Source organism: Parambassis ranga, chromosome 4 (genome assembly GCF_900634625.1).
Source record: "Parambassis ranga chromosome 4, fParRan2.1, whole genome shotgun sequence".
In the NCBI taxonomy this organism is placed as follows: domain Eukaryota; kingdom Metazoa; phylum Chordata; class Actinopteri; family Ambassidae; genus Parambassis; species Parambassis ranga.
Window position 1 is genome coordinate 20686744 of NC_041025.1, and position 16747 is coordinate 20703490.

At 43.6% G+C, this 16747-nt stretch overlaps 3 protein-coding genes across 7 annotated transcripts; 1 reads left to right on the forward strand and 2 right to left on the reverse strand.

Annotated features, from left to right (window-relative positions):
• Positions 1-386: 386 nt before the first annotated feature.
• Positions 387-7694, reverse strand: pycr3 (pyrroline-5-carboxylate reductase 3). 2 transcript variants are annotated; one of them, XM_028404670.1, is made up of 7 exons: positions 7557-7694; positions 5343-5436; positions 3371-3435; positions 2820-2999; positions 2522-2734; positions 1141-1233; positions 387-1065 (listed from the first exon to the last, which is right to left on the reverse strand). In XM_028404670.1, exons 2-7 carry the CDS (start codon positions 5428-5430, stop codon positions 862-864), a joined length of 843 nt encoding a protein of 280 aa, XP_028260471.1. In that variant the 5' UTR covers positions 5431-5436; positions 7557-7694; the 3' UTR covers positions 387-861. The 2 variants fall into 2 exon arrangements, with proteins under 2 accessions (XP_028260471.1, XP_028260470.1); XM_028404669.1 differs by lacking the exon at positions 7557-7694 and adding an exon at positions 6735-7205.
• Positions 7695-7745: 51 nt separating this feature from the next.
• Positions 7746-12533, forward strand: bmb (brambleberry). 3 transcript variants are annotated; one of them, XR_003670545.1, is made up of 13 exons: positions 7746-7998; positions 8742-9001; positions 9083-9211; positions 9283-9468; positions 9558-9780; positions 9954-10070; positions 10157-10336; positions 10601-10807; positions 10887-11034; positions 11171-11223; positions 11314-11432; positions 11525-11636; positions 12221-12344. XR_003670545.1 is itself a non-coding variant. In XM_028404667.1 (13 exons), the coding sequence occupies exons 2-13, from the start codon at positions 8744-8746 to the stop codon at positions 12348-12350; spliced, it is 1872 nt and encodes a 623-aa protein (XP_028260468.1). In that variant the 5' UTR covers positions 7746-7998; positions 8742-8743; the 3' UTR covers positions 12351-12533. The 3 variants fall into 3 exon arrangements, 2 of the variants coding, with proteins under 2 accessions (XP_028260468.1, XP_028260469.1); XM_028404667.1 differs by having other exon boundaries at positions 11515-11636; positions 12221-12533; XM_028404668.1 differs by having other exon boundaries at positions 11286-11432; positions 11515-11636.
• A 65-nt stretch (positions 12534-12598) lies between these two features.
• LOC114434629 (GDP-L-fucose synthase-like) lies at positions 12599-15618 on the reverse strand. Of its 2 annotated transcripts, none has more exons than XM_028403949.1 (10): positions 15545-15618; positions 14610-14764; positions 14412-14526; positions 14168-14296; positions 14016-14089; positions 13812-13945; positions 13584-13715; positions 13433-13512; positions 13160-13259; positions 12599-13089 (listed from the first exon to the last, which is right to left on the reverse strand). In XM_028403949.1, the coding sequence occupies exons 2-10, from the start codon at positions 14762-14764 to the stop codon at positions 13034-13036; spliced, it is 975 nt and encodes a 324-aa protein (XP_028259750.1). In that variant the 5' UTR covers positions 15545-15618; the 3' UTR covers positions 12599-13033. The 2 variants fall into 2 exon arrangements, with proteins under 2 accessions (XP_028259750.1, XP_028259751.1); XM_028403950.1 differs by lacking the exon at positions 15545-15618 and adding an exon at positions 15331-15514.
• Positions 15619-16747: the final 1129 nt, after the last annotated feature.

Sequence of the window (16747 nt, forward strand, 5' to 3'; positions counted from 1 at the left end):
TATGTTCCGTGTTTTATTTCCACTGACACTCACTGATATGTTCTATGTGACCTTCACTGTTCCTTTAACTACATGAAAAATGACATTTAAAGCACCGTTATTCATTATTTCTAACCTTTGTTCTAGTCTGAGAGGCTGTTACTCTTTATGACATGTTGTATACTCACACTGTGGCAGAAAGAACAAGTTAATAATGTATTCTGTTAAATACAAATTCATATTTCATAGATTTGTCCCATGATATGACATTTTAAGACCTCTGAGCTCTTTATCATTGTGGTTAATGACTTTGAAGTGTGGTAATATTGTGTTATTTGTAAGAATTTGTGCTACCAAAAGTTTGTTTAATGGCTGATTTAAAAACTTTAGAGGAATGCACACTGAGCACTTGTTAACATGACACTTTATAGAGGTGGATTCTACACACTTGGCATCGTAGGTCGTAAATATATTTGTACACAAAAGTCATCTACAGCTGGGACAGAAAGTATCGCTGCACAGCTGCGATCAAGTAAATCCATCGACACATTTGTGACCCACTACGTACTCTGTGTTCATAACAATCCGATCAGTGGCTGTAAGGCAGGAAAAGGCCGGTGAAGATATTCATATTTATACTCGCAAAATTGGAACATGGGCTCCGCCTCACTTGCGTTACTGACTTAATCCAACAGAAAGGATTGTTTGTGTGTGTGTGTTGCAGGTTAGATCATTTCAAGACATTATCCACTCACATCATTTTCTTCTGGTCAGAGACATGAAAAGAAAAGAATGTGACAAAGTGGAATAAAAATCGTCCTTTTTTGTGGCCCAGTTAAAGTCTGATGATTAGTTCTTAAAGGCAACCAGCAGCAGCAGCTGTCACTTCCTGCTTCCCGCCGCCGACTTTCGGCCCAGTTCTCTGGCTCTCTCTGTGGCAGACTCCACGGCGCTTATGGTGGACGCCCTCACGCCGCCCTGCTCCAGCGTGTGCAGCCCGTAGATGGTCGTCCCGCCCGGGGTGCAGACTTCAGAGCGGAGCTGAGCTGGATGTTTCCCTGAGTCACGCAGCAACCTCCCTGCACCCTGCAACAACATGGCACTGATGAGCTGTAAGTGTACACATTATTATTTTTGTTAACACATGAAGTGCACACTGACCAGGACGGTCTGAGATGCGATGCTGTGGGCCAGAGCGCTCGGCATGCCCATTTTAACAGCTCCTTCTGCCAGCGCCTCAGCAAACAGGTAAACCTGCAAAAATAACAACATGATCAGAACACAACAAAAACCTTTTTCTGCTCTGTTACATGCTTCCTCTTCATAAATGTTCAGTTATGTTGATGTCTTAAGGACATAAAGGCCTGGAAGACTTTAGACTTCAGCTGTCATTGTTTTTGGTCCTAAACACCTCAGGGTCATGTTGTTACTCTGCGTGGCCTTACTTTGGACTGTGAGGAACCTGGGAGTCACCTTTGACCCTTTACTGCACACACTAAACCCACATCTGAAGCAGCCTCTTTTCAGCGTCCTCTCTTAGAGTGATGCTAAAGACTGAGAAGCAGCTTCAGCAACAGACTCCTGCTGCCCCGCTGCTCTAAGGAACGGTACAGGAAGTCATTCCTGCTGTCCGCCATCAGACTCTATACCTCCTCTGTGACTGTCAGAGCTGTGCTCACAAACCTGGACTAAAGCATCATCACAGGTGTACTTCAAACTTCTCAGTTACATTAACTGTGTTTTTATCTTCATTTTGATCTGCTTTTATATGTGTGTGTATGTACATATTCGTTTTTTTGTTGCTGCCATGTGTGTGTATGTGTATATAAGAGTTTTTGCTTGTGTTTATTGTATTTATTGTTCTTTGATATGCTGCTACTACAACTTAATTTTCCCATGGGGATTAATGAAGTTAATCTTAATCTTAAACACATCCATGCTTGTGTCACTTCTAGGCTGGATCACAGACATAGTTATACTCATTTTGTAGGATTGGCTAAAACTAGCTATGCTGCTATAGGCTTATGTGGCTGGGAGACCCGGACGTGATCTGAGTTGAATCAGGGTTAGTGTGAAGACCTCTGGGCTTCATGAGGGTCCTCTGTGGGTGTACTGTGTTTTTTTACCCTCCTTCTGTCTCACAGGTTGCCTGATTGGTGCTGGACATAGCACAGGAAGTTGGAAGTCGGCCTCTACCTCCTATTAGACCCACAGTCCTCACTACTTTTCCTCCCAGACGGTACTTTTTCTTTGTGTTTGGGTCTTTAGTTTCTGTATTATAGCTTATTTAAAGTATTTCTTTTGTTTCTAGCTAAGACTCATCCATTTTGTCAACCAACACTTATGTTTAGTCCCACACTCTGTCTTTGTTATGGTCTCTAAACTAAACCAAAACAGTCAGTTCATGTGCAGGCGACAGCTGATGAGGCATAAAAACAATCCAACACATGCAACATTTTCAAAGCAGGATATCAGCAGCAGTTGTGTAACTGTGTATGAATTATGTAGGTCTTTATAGAAATCATGCAACTTCGTGACTCACAAAAGCGACTCCACTCCCACTCAGTCCGGTGTGGATGTCAATCCAGGCCTCCGGTCCCTCCTCCACCAAACCGCAGCGATGCAGCAGGGAGCGAAGCAGAGCGCCATCTTCCTGCTTGGCGTGGGATCCCCGTGCAAACAGCAGAGCACCTTCCTGAACCACACACGGCAGGTTCGGCATCAGCCGGATGGCCACCGAGTTCTCCGGCAGGAGCTTCAGATAAAAAACACAAGTCACAAGGTCTTTACACTGTGGACAAACCAGCGTTAAGTTAAAAGCTGCAGGCTGCAGCCGTCACCTCTTCTAATGTGGCCAGAGTGACTCCCGCCGCCACAGACACAATGACGTGTCTGTCAGTGACGTGTTGCGAGACCTCACTGAGCACCTGTGGGACCAGGTGAGGTTTGACCGCGACAAAGACCACGTCTGAGCTGCCCACCACCTCGACGTTGGAGTGAGTTACAGAGATGCCCAGCTCCTGAAGGCAACAAAGAGAAGACAACGTCTTATTGATCAGCTCTTGGACGTACTGGTAACCTCCACAAGTGGACAGCGTTCAGTACAACACCACCGTCGGATCTCTTTACTCACTTTACATGCAAATCAACATGCACATCCTTTGGGAAGCATCTCTACACAAAGTAATGTTATTACTGAAGAAATTTTGGCCGTGTGTCGATGCCTGCCTATCTCCATAGCAACAGAGAAGGGCCAGATTTACAGTGGACTGGTTTGCAGGTTATGCGTGCATTCACACGAAACCTGATCCTAGAAACAGAAGCCATGACTGACTCGCTGTCCTGCAAATTAACTCACAACTGAGAAGTAAATAAAATAAATAAACAGTACCTGAAAGCGCCCCAAGTTCCTGGAGGAAGGTGCGCCGACTTTAACGTTTACAGGAAGAACATTTCCTACAATGAGAAAATAAAGTAAGACCAGCATCATACTTTACAGCCCCTACAAACCTTTTTTCCACAGAATCTTCTGGAGTGTAAACAGTTAATTTTTGATTAAGTTTTTACTGAGATGTCTAAAATAAAGTTTGGGTAATTTTAACCTGAAAATTAGATTTTAGGAGATAGAAGCACACATGATGCATTCAAGGACCACAGAAGAGTCCACTATAGTTCCTATTTTCACACTAACCTCCTACAGGGCTCTAGACTAACTTTTTGCACTGGTTGCACCGGTGCGCCTAACCTTTTTTTCTTGGGTGCACCGGCACAAAAGTTAGGTGCACCGCATCACACATCACACAGCAGTTTGTTTTTTAAATGCTGTCCATATATGTTATGGATCAGGCCTTAACTTGACACCTATCCTAACGCAGAAGTTCTTTTCATCTTCTCTCATCATCTGCAGCTACATCTACTGTTTACCTGACGGCCTCGCAGGGCTGTAGCCAAAGTTTTAGAAATACTGAGGTCCAAAAATTGATCTCTAGGAAATATGAACGGGCTTAATAATGACATATCATCCTAAACTGACTTTGGACCTTGTTTAATGAACACAGGTAAATAAAAATAAACAAATACATGTACCGATAGTACTCATTCAAATTATGGACAAACTATCCAACAAGTCTGCCTGTCAGAAATCCATGATGAAGATTCAAAGTTACAGCACTCTTCATTTCCCTGTTTGCTTTCTCTCTGTATTTTCTGGCTGTCGCTCCTCACTTATCTATCTGGCAATGGGAATTAAAAATTATTTAAATTATATACACCTTTATTTATTTAATAGCTGTGATTGAGATTCACGTTTCTAATGCAGCTATAGTACTTCTTCTCTCATCTTCCTCACCTCTCTTCCTCTCTGCCTCTGTCTCCTCTCTTTCTAAAGCTGAGCTCCAGCTGACAGACTCTTCATTCTGTCTGTTACAGTTTAGCTGTATGCAGACATCATCCTGGCAGACAATGCTCCACTATAGCAGGATAATAACAATACTTTTTAAATGGGCGTTCGTCATGTAACCATGTTCTATAACTCCTTAAAACCAGCTGACTGCTGTCATTCAGAGTGACTCAGCCTTCATGGATGAACCTCACAGGTCAGATAACACTGTCCTCAGACCTGCTGTTCAGTCTGTTATGATGCTACGAGCACGTCACGCCCCCTCCCTGAACATTACCGGCTCGTTGTCATCACTCATTCAGGTCAACAGCAAATTATCAAAACCCGCATAGTAGCAACAAATCCTGCTCCTCCGCTGCATGTTCACTTAAACTGCGGTTTCTGCAGCGAAACGTCTTTAATACCTGTCTGTGTGTGCGCACGCTGCGCGCTACAGTCAGAGGGCCGTATGAGTTCTGCACACACGTTTTAAAAAGTCCGGGCCGAAACGGACTTTGTTCTCGTCACCTCGGTAACATGAACAGATCTCTCTGTTCTCGTGCAGTATGGAACAAGCTTTAGCACACAGCATCAGCTCTGCGCAGCATATGTCCGCGTTCTTCTTCTGGATTTTCGGTCTCTGCTGACCGCAGCAGACACGTTTTCAAAGATACACACACGGAGGTCCCTCCCTTCACCGTCTCTGATTGGTTCAGACCACGATATGAGCCCAATGTGTGTCTGTTGTTGGAGACTTTTGAGAGTCGCGGAGAATGTATCTCCCTCTTACAGCTGGTCGTACTGGTGCGACCTCTGATATTTTTTGGTTGCACCTTTGAGAAATTAGGTCGCATGTGCGCCCAAAATGGTCGCACTCTAGAGCCCTGTCCTATGATAAATGGAGCAATTTTGGCAATTAAAAGAAAACCCATGCATTTCAAACTGACTAATGGACTTTGTGGTTGAGAGCTCTCTCCAGACTCACCAGACAAGATGCCCTTTGCGATGCCAAAAGCCATGTTCCCTGCCCCGATGAAGCCGATCTTCAGCTGCGAGTCCATCTCAGGGTCCATTTTGATCTGAAACAGAAGAGACGACTGATGAAAACAGGAACATCACACTGTGAGACCAATGTGAGAACAACACGACACAACGCTATGATACATTAACTACAGCACCAACTGTATCTCACACTACAAACAAACACTTTGACTGACAAAATGTATATTGTGAAATTTTTTTTTATTTCCAAATCAAACTTGTTTTTTGTTTAAATCTTCAGGACAGTCCTCCTGCACTGACTCCTCAGATTTGTGTGTTCAAACATCACCAGCCTATCTACAAGGGTTGCTATGGAAACGCCGCAGGCTTGTTCAGCTCTTAGGAGCATTCTGATGTAGGTCCAGCTCTGCCTTCAGCAGAACAATGATCTTTACAGTGCTCTGCTAGTAGCAGCCTGTTTAGACTTTCAGACTGAACATGTTATTAACCCAAACCTGACTGAACACTGGAAGTAATGAGTGAAAAATCCCTCTTTACACATCTGCGGCGTTCTTTTGCAGCTTCACCTGATTCCTAAGGACTTCCTGACAGAAGATCCTTTCTACTGGAAATCCAAACTTTTGCTTTCTACAGAAGAAGGATGAATTTTTTGCACCACTTCCATCACTCTGAATTTGGCACCATCATGTTGCAAGGGGTGCGAAAGACACTTTAGAGTTTGACTAGCGCATCAGGACTGAGACAGATCTGGAAAAATCCAAAATTCAAAATGAATCCTGGAAGGTCTTTGCAGGCATGTGGTGAGAGAGCACAGCCACCACCACCATTATCACCATATGGCAACATTGAGCTACACTGTTACTATGAGAGATCAGGTTAAGGAAAGAAATCAGATTACATGTCAAATCTCAGATGACAGTTGACAGTAATCTGATTTCTCCCCCTCCCCTCCTCTCACCATGTAACCACTGGGGCAGCCTGTTTTTTTTTAACTTGTCATGCACCAACAGTCGCCAATAAATCCTTCCTTTCTGTTAAAATATGTTGATCAACTGGGTGGTCATTTTATACTTCATTAGTTTGGATTATGTTAATTTTTTACATCTATTTTAAAGGTTATAAATCACAGCATTTCAAAATAAAGGTGGGTTTCCTTTGTGACAAACAGCTCCTGTTTAGAAAAAATGAAAATACTGCATAATATCACATTAGTTTGGGACATTACAGCTGAAAATGATCATGACACAGAATGTATTATTGTAGGACTGTTGTGTTTGCTGTTTGTTGAACGCACGATCACAACAGAATGAATGAACGCATGCAAACAGCACATGTTGTGATCTAATGACATCTCCTCCGTGGCTGTCACCCCTACAATTAAATCCAGGTTCTGAGTGGTATTGTCCGTGCAGGGCTGCTGCTGCGGCCAGTGCAGCATCGACGCTTCTCCATCCGAGTCTTCCGTCACCTCGTCGTTCCTGTCAGAGTGGACCCCGGCTCCGACCAGAGGGTGTCTGGACTCCATGATGGCAACCATTGTCTTTTCATAGCGCCACCAGCCCTGTATTTTAGTCGCGGCCGTGGAGTCGGGCTCTCGCTTACATTTATAATACGCGCTTTTAAGAAGTTTCCAGCGAAACTTTAACTGGTCCACAGATCGGTGGTAACCGGCCGCTGTCATCCTCCGGTGCGCTACCTTGAAGAGTTTGTTATTCCGCACTTTCCTTCCGTCCAAACATTTCTTCATGTCCAGCTCCTTTAGGATTTCCAGGAATAATTCCGTCTCCTTCACGTCCCAGTTCTGCTTCTTGATACCGGATTCGTCCATTGTTGTGGTAACGTTAGCTCAGCGGCTACTGAGCGACAGAATGTTCGCACGGCTAGGCGGCTAATTAGATGCTAGCATGTCTGATGTAGCAGCAGCTGTGCACCTGCTAGCTTAAACCTTAGCAGTGTTTGGCTTTAAAATGTTACAATACGCTATTTATAAAATACACTGTTAGCTTAAAAACTAGCCATGCAGCTGCATGTAGCTCCGGACAGCTAGAAAATAATCCAGATTAGATTAGAAATACAATGCACGTGTTTCTTGTTGATTGGACAACCATAAAGTAACACGGAGTGACATAAAAACACGATGTCAGGCGGTGCAGTGGGGAAAACGCCGGCTAACGCAGGCGGTGTTACGAGTATTCACCTGATGCTTTTTCAGATCAGCTGATGTCCGACGTTAAACAAACCACAAACTCTAGTTTAACTGAATAACTTGTCATGCACGTCGGAAACAACCGGCACAACCGGGATGATACAGAAGCCAACCAGCTGTTGAGGGAGGCTGTAGCCGTGGGTGCGTTTGTTTTTCATCTCTTTGCTGCTACCCGAGGTGGGGCGGCGCCCTCAGCGTCCTCTCTGACGCATTCCGCGCTTGTTTCAGCACTTTTTAGCCGGGACATAAATCGAACGCACTCTAAATCCAGTTCTGAAAAATGCGAGTGATTCCATTGGCTGCTCGCTGCGCCCACGGAGGGCAGAGGCGGCGGACCGAACATTTAGCTGTTATCACACTCAGCTGTGTGAGGGAGACCCGCAGGAAGGTTTTCATCCAGAGCACGGACCGATCCTGCACAATTCAACTGAAGGTACGCACATTTAATATGTTTTAAACTCATAATGTGTATTTAAAACTCATTTATCTTTAGATAATCTAAAAACGCAATTTGTGTTTTTTCTTGTACAATTAAAATAAACAAGAATATATTGTTAAATGAGGATTCTCTTGTTTTTCTGTAATTCAATTTTTTTTAAATATTCCAAACCAGTGTTTCGTTGGTAGATCCATCCTGCAGAGCAGAGCAGACATGCCTGGGCAAGACTCACAGTCAGTGTGGGTCTCATTCAGAAGCAATAAATAAATAATTTTTTAAAAATAAGATTTTCTTATTGTTTTCTTTATGTAAATATAGCAGGTCTCTTGAGTTTACCCCTCAGTTTACAACAGTGTCATCCGGACAGCTGGATCAACATTTTTAAATTTAATTTAAACATATTTTGTCGGTTGGTGTCGCCACCTAGTGGAACGTCTGATAATTGTAAATCCATCCTTCCAGCAATACTTTTTTTAAATTGTATTATTTATTAACGTTTAATGTTGCTTTACAGCTTTTTCCCGTTTTGATAATTATCAATAATATTGTGTAAAGATACAGAAATCTAGTAAAATACATGTCACTCATAAGCCTTTTTTAAAAAAGAAATATTATGCTACACAAATCTAACGTTTTGTTTTACAGATAGATTCATCAGAAGAAATGTGAATGAATTCATTTAAACTTTTTTTCAGTATGAATTTTAACTTGTGTATTTTTATCGTGCTCTGATCCAGATATGGCCGATCACCTGATCCCCCGCCTGCTGATGGTCGTCCTGCTGGCCTGTCAGTGTCCTGCAGTCAGCGGGTTGTTTGAGTGGATGAGGCGCGCAGAGTCCCCTCCTGCAGTAGCACCGCCTCCTCCTCCAGCTGCAGCGGCAGCTCCAGCGCTCCTAGCAAAGGATGCTCAGTTTGAGATGGTGACTGCAGATGAGAAGTTTCTGGCTGAGGCAAAGCAGATGGAGCTCAGTGCGTTAGACAGCTGCCATTACAGGGTAAAGAGGACCGAGTTTCCCATTACGCAGAAGAGTCTTAAGACGTATATGTTGATTTTTATTTCATTAAATTCTTCACAGGTGGTTGCCCGGCTGAAATCCAGCTGTGAAAGTCTTTCAGAGGAAAAGATTGCAAAGCTTGGAGTGATGCTGTTTAACTGTCAGGCAGAGATTGAGGGCCGCCCGACCTTCCTGTGCACTGAAGACATGGTAAAATATCAAATTGTAATCGGACAAAATCGGTTTAAGCAGTTTGTGTTAACCTCATTTCTATGTTTTAGACCATAAAAGAGTGCACAGCCAACATGGATTCAGACACGTGGAACGCTTACCACATCGTAAGCAACCGAGCACGCTCTGTTTGCTACGCAACTCGTCAGCAGCTTTTCCGGCGCAGAGCGGAGCACACAGTCAACGCCCTCATCTCCACAGCCACCAGCCAGCTGGATGCAATGAAGGACCTGAAGGTAGAGCTGGATTTTTCCCTTTTTTTTAAAAAAAATGTACACACATAAGGAATCGGATGTTTCATTCTGATTGTGGTGTTTAAAAACAGGAAGGCCAGCTGGAACTGAAGGAACTGACTGCAGCCTCACTGGACAAGCTGCTGCAGGGACACAGTGCTCTGCAGGCTCAACAGGGGAAGCTGTATGAGGGCCAGGAGCACATGGAGAGTTCACTGAGGGACAACCTGCAGCGCCTGAGCCAGGAGAAGGCACTCATCGCGTCGGGACAGGAGCTGGTGGCTCAGCTCATTCAGGGCATCACGAAGAGAATGGGTGAGCTTATTATTATATTATATACTGTTTCATTTCATCAAAAGCTTTCATTGTTCTTTGCCTTGGACATGGTCCTCCAGAGTGACCAAAACTATTACACAGACTGTGGTATGTCTTGATTGACCGGTCAGATGAATGAATTATGTGCTTTTTGTTTCACCTGCTGGCTTTAGAGAATGTCAGTGAGCATCTGCAGATCCAGGGCTCAGACGTTCAGGACAACCACAAGGCGATAGTCAAGGACCTCGCAGATGTCCGACACCAAGCTCAGGACATCTACCAAAAAATTGGTAAATGGCTGCATCCATCAGGGAAAGGCTAACCTTGCAGCTTAAGCCAGTGCTGTGTGGAAACTGTTCCCTGTTATTGTCCTTAGACCACAGCCTGTCGGAGTTCCTGCAGTACCAGGACCAGACGTCTCAGTACTACAACGACCTGATGAACAAACTGGAACGCATGAACGGCACCCTGGGAGTGATGCTGCACTACCTGGACAACATGCAGAGCCGGGTCGAGGAGAGGCTGCACGTGATACAGGGATACCTCGGCTGGGCAGGTGAAGCATGACATCCACACTGAAGGTCATTGTGGGAGACTCGGGCCATCAACACCTTATCCACTGAACGTATTCCAAACTTCCAAAGTGCCAGTGTTTCTGGCATAAAGTTAAACTTTACATTAACATGGAGATCTACAGGTGTCAGAGCTGGCCCTCGAGTGGCCATTAGAGGAACTGCAGCAAAGTCGATTAAATCTAACAATCGTTTTAGTTTCCGTCACATCTCATCGTCTGCTCCCTTTGTGCTTCTCGCATCAACAGGTCTGAGTCTGACCGCCATGTGGACGTGTATGGCACACACAGGTTATTTTGTGTTGTGCGCAGTCCTGCTGACGTTCCTGCATTGTCCGGCCTTCTCTCGAGCCATGCTGCTGCTCACCGTGCCTCTGAACGCAGTGGCCGAGGTCAACCAGCAGCCATCGCTAGACCTCACCAGCCTCAGTGTGCTGCTGCTCACCATGTCTCTGGGTACAGACTTCAGAGCTGCTTGCAAGGCAAACGCAGCGTCCTCAGTGTCCTGTGTCACGATGTTATTTTCTGTCTGTAGTTCACTGGTTTGTGAAGCAGCTGTGGGCATGCCTGCCGAGCGGAGGAAAGATGGCCGCTGCCCCCTTGCCACTTGCCCCATGTGACATTGTGAAGCCACAGCCAGAGTCGACGTGCCACTCGTATCCACCGTCGTCTACACCACAGAAGTGAGTCCGCAGCCTGAACATCGACACACAACACGGCTGAACACACGACACTGCAGGCTCGGGCTGCAACTTTGAAAAATGCATTGTAATGTGGATTTATATTGATAATATTAGAACACAATTCTTTTGTCCTAAGAGATGAAACGGATTCCTTCATGGAGCGTGACGGCCAGGACAGCTTCTTATCAGGTAGGAAATCCACAAGATGGATTACATCCAATGATCTGCTACATCACTAGATTCAGTCACAGATGTTTGCTCTGTCATGTTTAAATCCAGGAAACCTCAGTATATCGGCAGTGTCTCCCCCTCAGAGGAAGCCAGAGTCCAGGTTCATCCCTGCATCTGGCACACCGAATCACTCCACTCCCAGGTTTATTCCTCAGCCTGTTTCAGCGGTGAGCATCTCAGGTCAACGCCACAAGGGAATGTGATGACAGTATTAAGGTGTGTTTTGAATCACTGTTTGTTATTCCCAAGGCTCTGATAGAGGACATCTTCTCAAAAAATCTGGGAGGAGTTTTTGGAGCAGTGAACGATTCTCGGGATTTTGGGAATGACTCGAGAAGCGCAAGTCCGACCCCATCGATAGCCAGCAACAGGTCAGTGTTGTATAGACAGTTTTCCACCACAGGAACCAGTCTAAATGTGGCAAAACTTTCTCCTGTACTCACAGCGTTGTATTTCAGCCCTGCAAGTAATTTTTAGGTAGGGTAGGAGATTTCATTTTGATGCACTTTTTGTTAAATTGGTGTAACTTCTCTTTACAATCCGATAGCAACCGATTAGTTCGGCAGCTTCACATTAAAACAAAGAATATTAATCATCTGTGGAAGCTATAAAACACTAAAAACATCAGCCAATCCTCCGGGTGGACCGGGTGCGCGGAGGATTGGCTGGTTGTCACTCTCTTCCTGCTCTGCACGCACCAGAGAGGTACGTGCATGATGGCCGAAGTCACAGACCGCAGCCCGTCTTCAGGTAATGCGCGTCCATGTGATTGGGAGGCGTGGCTTCGGGGTGAGCTCCGAGAGAAAGGGGCGTGTGTTTGCTTTCAAATCTGGCTGACTCTCACTGAGTTTTCAAAATCTCCTACCCTACCTTTAAGATCACAATAAAAATAGTTTAGAAGGTTTTTGAGATTAAAAGCTTCACCTCACTCCAGTATCTTTCTCTCCTGCACCAGCTCTCTGTTGGGCCGTCAGCTGTGCAACGGCATCACTAAAACAGGGAAAGCCTGCAAAAAGAGAGCTGTGCCAGGACAGGAGTACTGCAGAGTCCACGAGGGCGGCCACAGCTCCTACGTCCAGTCCTGAAAAACTATCTTCGGGGAAGTTGCTTCTTTGCATGCATTACAAAGATCTCCTATTCTAGCTGCTTTGCTTAAACACTGAACTTTCTAAATGGCTGTTACATTTGTGACTTTTTAATAAGTACTTTATATGTATATGTCTGTGTTTTATTTGTTTTTTTTTAAATAAATTATTTCCTTCTGTTGACATCTGTCGTTGTCTCAGTAGTCAAAACTCAAAAAGACTCGACACTTTACAGGTATAAAATGTTTATTTGGCTCAGCGCCGGTATAGTAAGTTTAAAAAAAACTTCCTGTTCATTAAATAAAATGAGACGATCCCAAGCTCTTTCAACTCCCAAACCCTTCAATAATGAAGGTACTTCAGAGATACAACTATGACCTGCTGAAAAGGTTTATAGAGGACAGAATGCCGATCGATCCAAGATTTGAAGGAACTGATAACACTACCATAGTGAATAAAACTCTGAAAATCCTACATACAGGCAGTAGAATACACTGTAGTTAGAACACAACCGTTTGGAGCAGCAGGTGTGAGTATAGTTTTATAGATCGGCTCGTGAGCAGACTGACGGACTTCGTTCACTCACAGCCGCTCTGCCTCGTTTCCCCTCTTTAAGTCCTGTCCACACGTCAGCGCCGCTACTCCTCTCAGCAGACCTGGGGCCAGCTTGTTTGATGAGGTGTTCACTTGCGAGCCGTGTCATAGTTGGTGACAAACCAATCGCAGGTTTCCTTTAAAGCTGTGAGAACAAGAAGAAGCCATCAGGCAGATGATTCACACAGCATCTACACAGATAACAACAGCCTCACCTTGTTTGAAGGGAGTGAATTTGAAGTCTGGCAGGTAGTGGTGCAGCTTTGCGTTGCTGGCTGTCTTTTTGAACTGGCCGTCTGCTTTAGTGGTGTCATACTGAACGTCACAAGTCAAGTTAAATACTGTTTTGGATTATTCACCTTTTTATATAAGAAAAATAAAGATTATCAATTGAAATAAGTGAAGGAAAAGCAACAAAAATACACATATATGTAGTTAATATGCTAAATCTAAGCAGAAGCAGATAACTAGCATAATTGAAAGGATACCACCACTCCTCCATTAAATCCCAGTGCCTCAACAACAGCCTCCGCTGCTTCTTTGATAGACACCTCGTCCTCCTCTCCGACTGAAAGCAACAGAACCATCGTCATCACTACACTTAAAACCCTCATTAACACGCTGTGTATGAGGACTCACCGGAGAGAATGATAGGATCGACCTCTGGGTATTCCCTCAGCACCCAGAGGAAGAGACGAGCCAAGTCCAGAGAGTAAATGAACTGCCTTCTGGGAGTGCCAGAGCCCCAGACCACCAACGGTGTCCCCTCCTCTGACCAACAAAACAACAAGTGGATGATGTCCTTTTGTACATACTGTTATTATTATAAGTCTCCAGTTGTGTGTCATGACAGGACAACAGACTTACTTTGAGCAATATATGCTTTGTGTATGAGCCCTGGCAGCACATGACCATCCTCGATGCTGAAGTTGTCATGAGGACCAAACACATTGGTGGGAATCACAGCTGTGTAGCATCGTCCATGCTGCTGGAAATACGCCCTGTGAAACACACACATAACTCAGCAAACACTTAAAGCTGCATAGTTTAACAACTGGTGGGTCCACTTGCCTGTTATGAACGTCAATCATCCTCTTTGCATAGGCATAGCCAAAGTTGGTTTCATGAGGTGGACCGTTATGGATCTGGAACAATTAAAGTTCAGCTGTTGTTTGTGTTGACTGGTAAACAGAGTCTGCAGAAGAACACTCTTAGTTATTTACCATAGTCTCATCAATGGGATAGGTTGTCTTGTCTGGAAAGATGCATGTAGATAGACAGGACACCACCTTGACCACGCCCACCTCATGTGCTGCCTGCAGCACGTTGTCATTGATGTAAATGTTGTTCCTCTGGAGAGGACAGGCACATCACTACCATCATCATGACACGTTTGAATACTGTTATTATACAAGTCTGCTTTCAACCTACGTCTAGTAAATGTGCAGAAAAGCTTCTTCCTCATACCCAAAAGTCCAGGTTGTACTTCATGTTCTTAAAAAGCCCTCCCACCATAGCAGCCAGGTGGATGACATGGGTGGGCCGATGTTTCTCAAACACAGCCCGTGTCTGGTCCGTGTTCCTGCGAAGGGTCCACAAAACGGGTAAAGAAAGATCCTAACACAACCTCTGAATTCATTAACATGTAGTAGGGGCGGCTCTCACTTGAGGTTGGCATCTTTGGATGAAAGAAATATCCACTCCTCTCCCTCTCTGGCTCCCCCCTCCTCTTTGACCACATGCTGTATAGCCCTACCAACCAGGCCGGACCCTCCTGTCACCAACACCCTCATTGGAGTGGGATCGCCCTCACAGTTCATCTGTTTAAAGAAGGTAAAGATAGGTATTCAAGCACTGGTACAAGTACAGTTATAAGTATTATAATTTATTGATACTGTTTTTCTACACCTCATCTTATTGGCACTACTTTTATGTGACGGCTAAAATCACATGCCACTTTACACCCACTCTTTACATAATTAATGGTATAAAATACACTGATTAAGCTTTGTAGGCTAAGTGACAACATATAAACTAAGTAAAATTAGCTCTGCCTCAGTGAGTTACAGTATTAGAAAGCTGTTTACATGTTAATTTACCTGTAATAATCCAAGAGTAAAACATATTAACATTCATATTTACATAAAGTAAGTAACATATGGCTTGTTCAAGGGTCTTTATTTTGTATTTTAGATAAAATATCTGGGCACTTCTATCAATGACCAAGATTACCAATAAGACACTGACAGAGCGTACAGGTGGGTGTGTATGCAGCTCAGGCAAACGGCACAATATATCACTATATCAGTACTAAAGTTATTTTACTTTAAAAAGCTTACATAAGAAGCACTGAAGTTATTTAAATCACTATAGCTAACTAGCTTACCTTTCAGCACAAAACTGTGTTGTGACGTGAAAAGCTAACCTTAGTAGCCAAAGTTTCTGTTAGCTAGCAGGTAGGAGCTGTCACATTAAACCCTCTCAGTGAATATTACATCAATGCAGTCATCACAACACACCGCGGGGACACTTTACTTTTCATAAAAGGATACAGTCAGATCAGTTAAACAACGTTAGCTTTATGAAAAGTATCTTCTCACCCGTTAGCAAGCTTCAGACAGGACAGAAGCCGGTGTTGTGCTAAAAAGTGTCAAGTCAGGAAGTGTAAACTCATTTCCGAATATGACCTTCAAAATAAAGGTTTCAGGTTGTTTTTATTGCTCGGGTAGACATCCTAAACTGTCAGTTTTACTGTATTAGTGGAGTTACACCATCACTACGCAACTAAATCAACAAACATTCAGTTATGTATTTTCTATTAGAACATTTTTACACGATTCCTTACTTTTACTTTTATGTCTAAAATACCACATCCGGTTTGGTATACCACGCAGGTAGTTTTATGTTTAGGAATAACTCTGGTCAGGATTCTGAATTTAATCTCAGAATTTTGACTTTAATGCTGATGCTCCTAAAACAGACAGCTTTCGGGTAGCTAGTTGAGAGAAAGTAGTTGCATGTTCTGCACAAAACTGTGTTGTGACATGAGAAGCTAACCTTAGTAGCCAAAGTTTTTGTTTGCTAGCAGGTAAAAGTTGACACATTCATTCATCCTTTCAGTGAATATTACGTTAATGCAGTCATCACAACACATCGTAGGTACACTTTACTTTTCCTAAGTAGTAGCATGTTCTAATTTTCAATTTTCAGCCACCTAACTTTTGTTTGGTGGAAAATAACTCATTTTTTGTGTTTTCTTCCTAAAAAATTACTGTGACATCAAGTAATCAAACTGGCATTTAAAAGGTTAAATTCCTCAGAATGATTTAATGTTTGGTAGTTTTGAGCAGGGCTGAAGTTGTTTAACATATTTATGCAGAAAAAAGTAAGAAAAAATATTAATCTGTTAATTTTTTATAGCAGTTTTTTGGAAGTGGACGTTTTTGTCCACGAATGACACAAAAGGGTAGTAATTTAGAGTGACGCCTGAGGGTTAAAGTCAGAATTCTGTCATGACCTTCTTTTGTTCCTAATCCTCTTCCATACTCCAGCATTGCTTTGAACCGTTGCTGTATTTTGAGGTAATTATAGGAGTGTTAAAGTGCCTCATGTTTGCTTTTCATTCATATGCTCTTGAGGACTGTTCATTTGTTAATATAGTTCATTTGTTAATTTGTCTGATGGTTGACACTTGCATTGAACCAGTTGGCTGGTCCTTGTGGTCTAGGTTGATACAGGCTGACTCTGTTTTTCCTTAGAGGAATGCTGGATCCAGGTCCATGTAAGAATCAAACCAATCATAC

Excerpts from the sequence above, each read along its gene's own strand:
- LOC114434629 (XM_028403949.1), bottom strand. The coding sequence starts at position 14,764 with ATGAACTGTGAGGGCGATCCCACTCCAATGAGGGTGTTGGTGACAGGA. Across the intron at positions 14,297-14,411 it reads AGTACAACCTGGACTTTTGG|AGGAACAACATTTACATCAA; the intron begins GTATGAGGAAGA and ends TGTCCTCTCCAG. Across the intron at positions 13,090-13,159 it reads ATTCACTCCCTTCAAACAAG|CTTTAAAGGAAACCTGCGAT; the intron begins GTGAGGCTGTTG and ends TTGTTCTCACAG.
- pycr3 (XM_028404669.1), bottom strand. The coding sequence starts at position 7,187 with ATGGACGAATCCGGTATCAAGAAGCAGAACTGGGACGTGAAGGAGACG. Across the intron at positions 5,437-6,734 it reads CTCAGAACCTGGATTTAATT|ATCAAAATGGACCCTGAGAT; the intron begins GTAGGGGTGACA and ends CTTCTGTTTCAG. Across the intron at positions 3,436-5,342 it reads CGCAAAGGGCATCTTGTCTG|GAAATGTTCTTCCTGTAAAC; the intron begins GTGAGTCTGGAG and ends TTCTCATTGTAG.
- bmb (XM_028404667.1), top strand. The coding sequence starts at position 8,744 with ATGGCCGATCACCTGATCCCCCGCCTGCTGATGGTCGTCCTGCTGGCC. Across the intron at positions 10,071-10,156 it reads GGACATCTACCAAAAAATTG|ACCACAGCCTGTCGGAGTTC; the intron begins GTAAATGGCTGC and ends TATTGTCCTTAG. Across the intron at positions 11,035-11,170 it reads CCGTCGTCTACACCACAGAA|AGATGAAACGGATTCCTTCA; the intron begins GTGAGTCCGCAG and ends TTTTGTCCTAAG.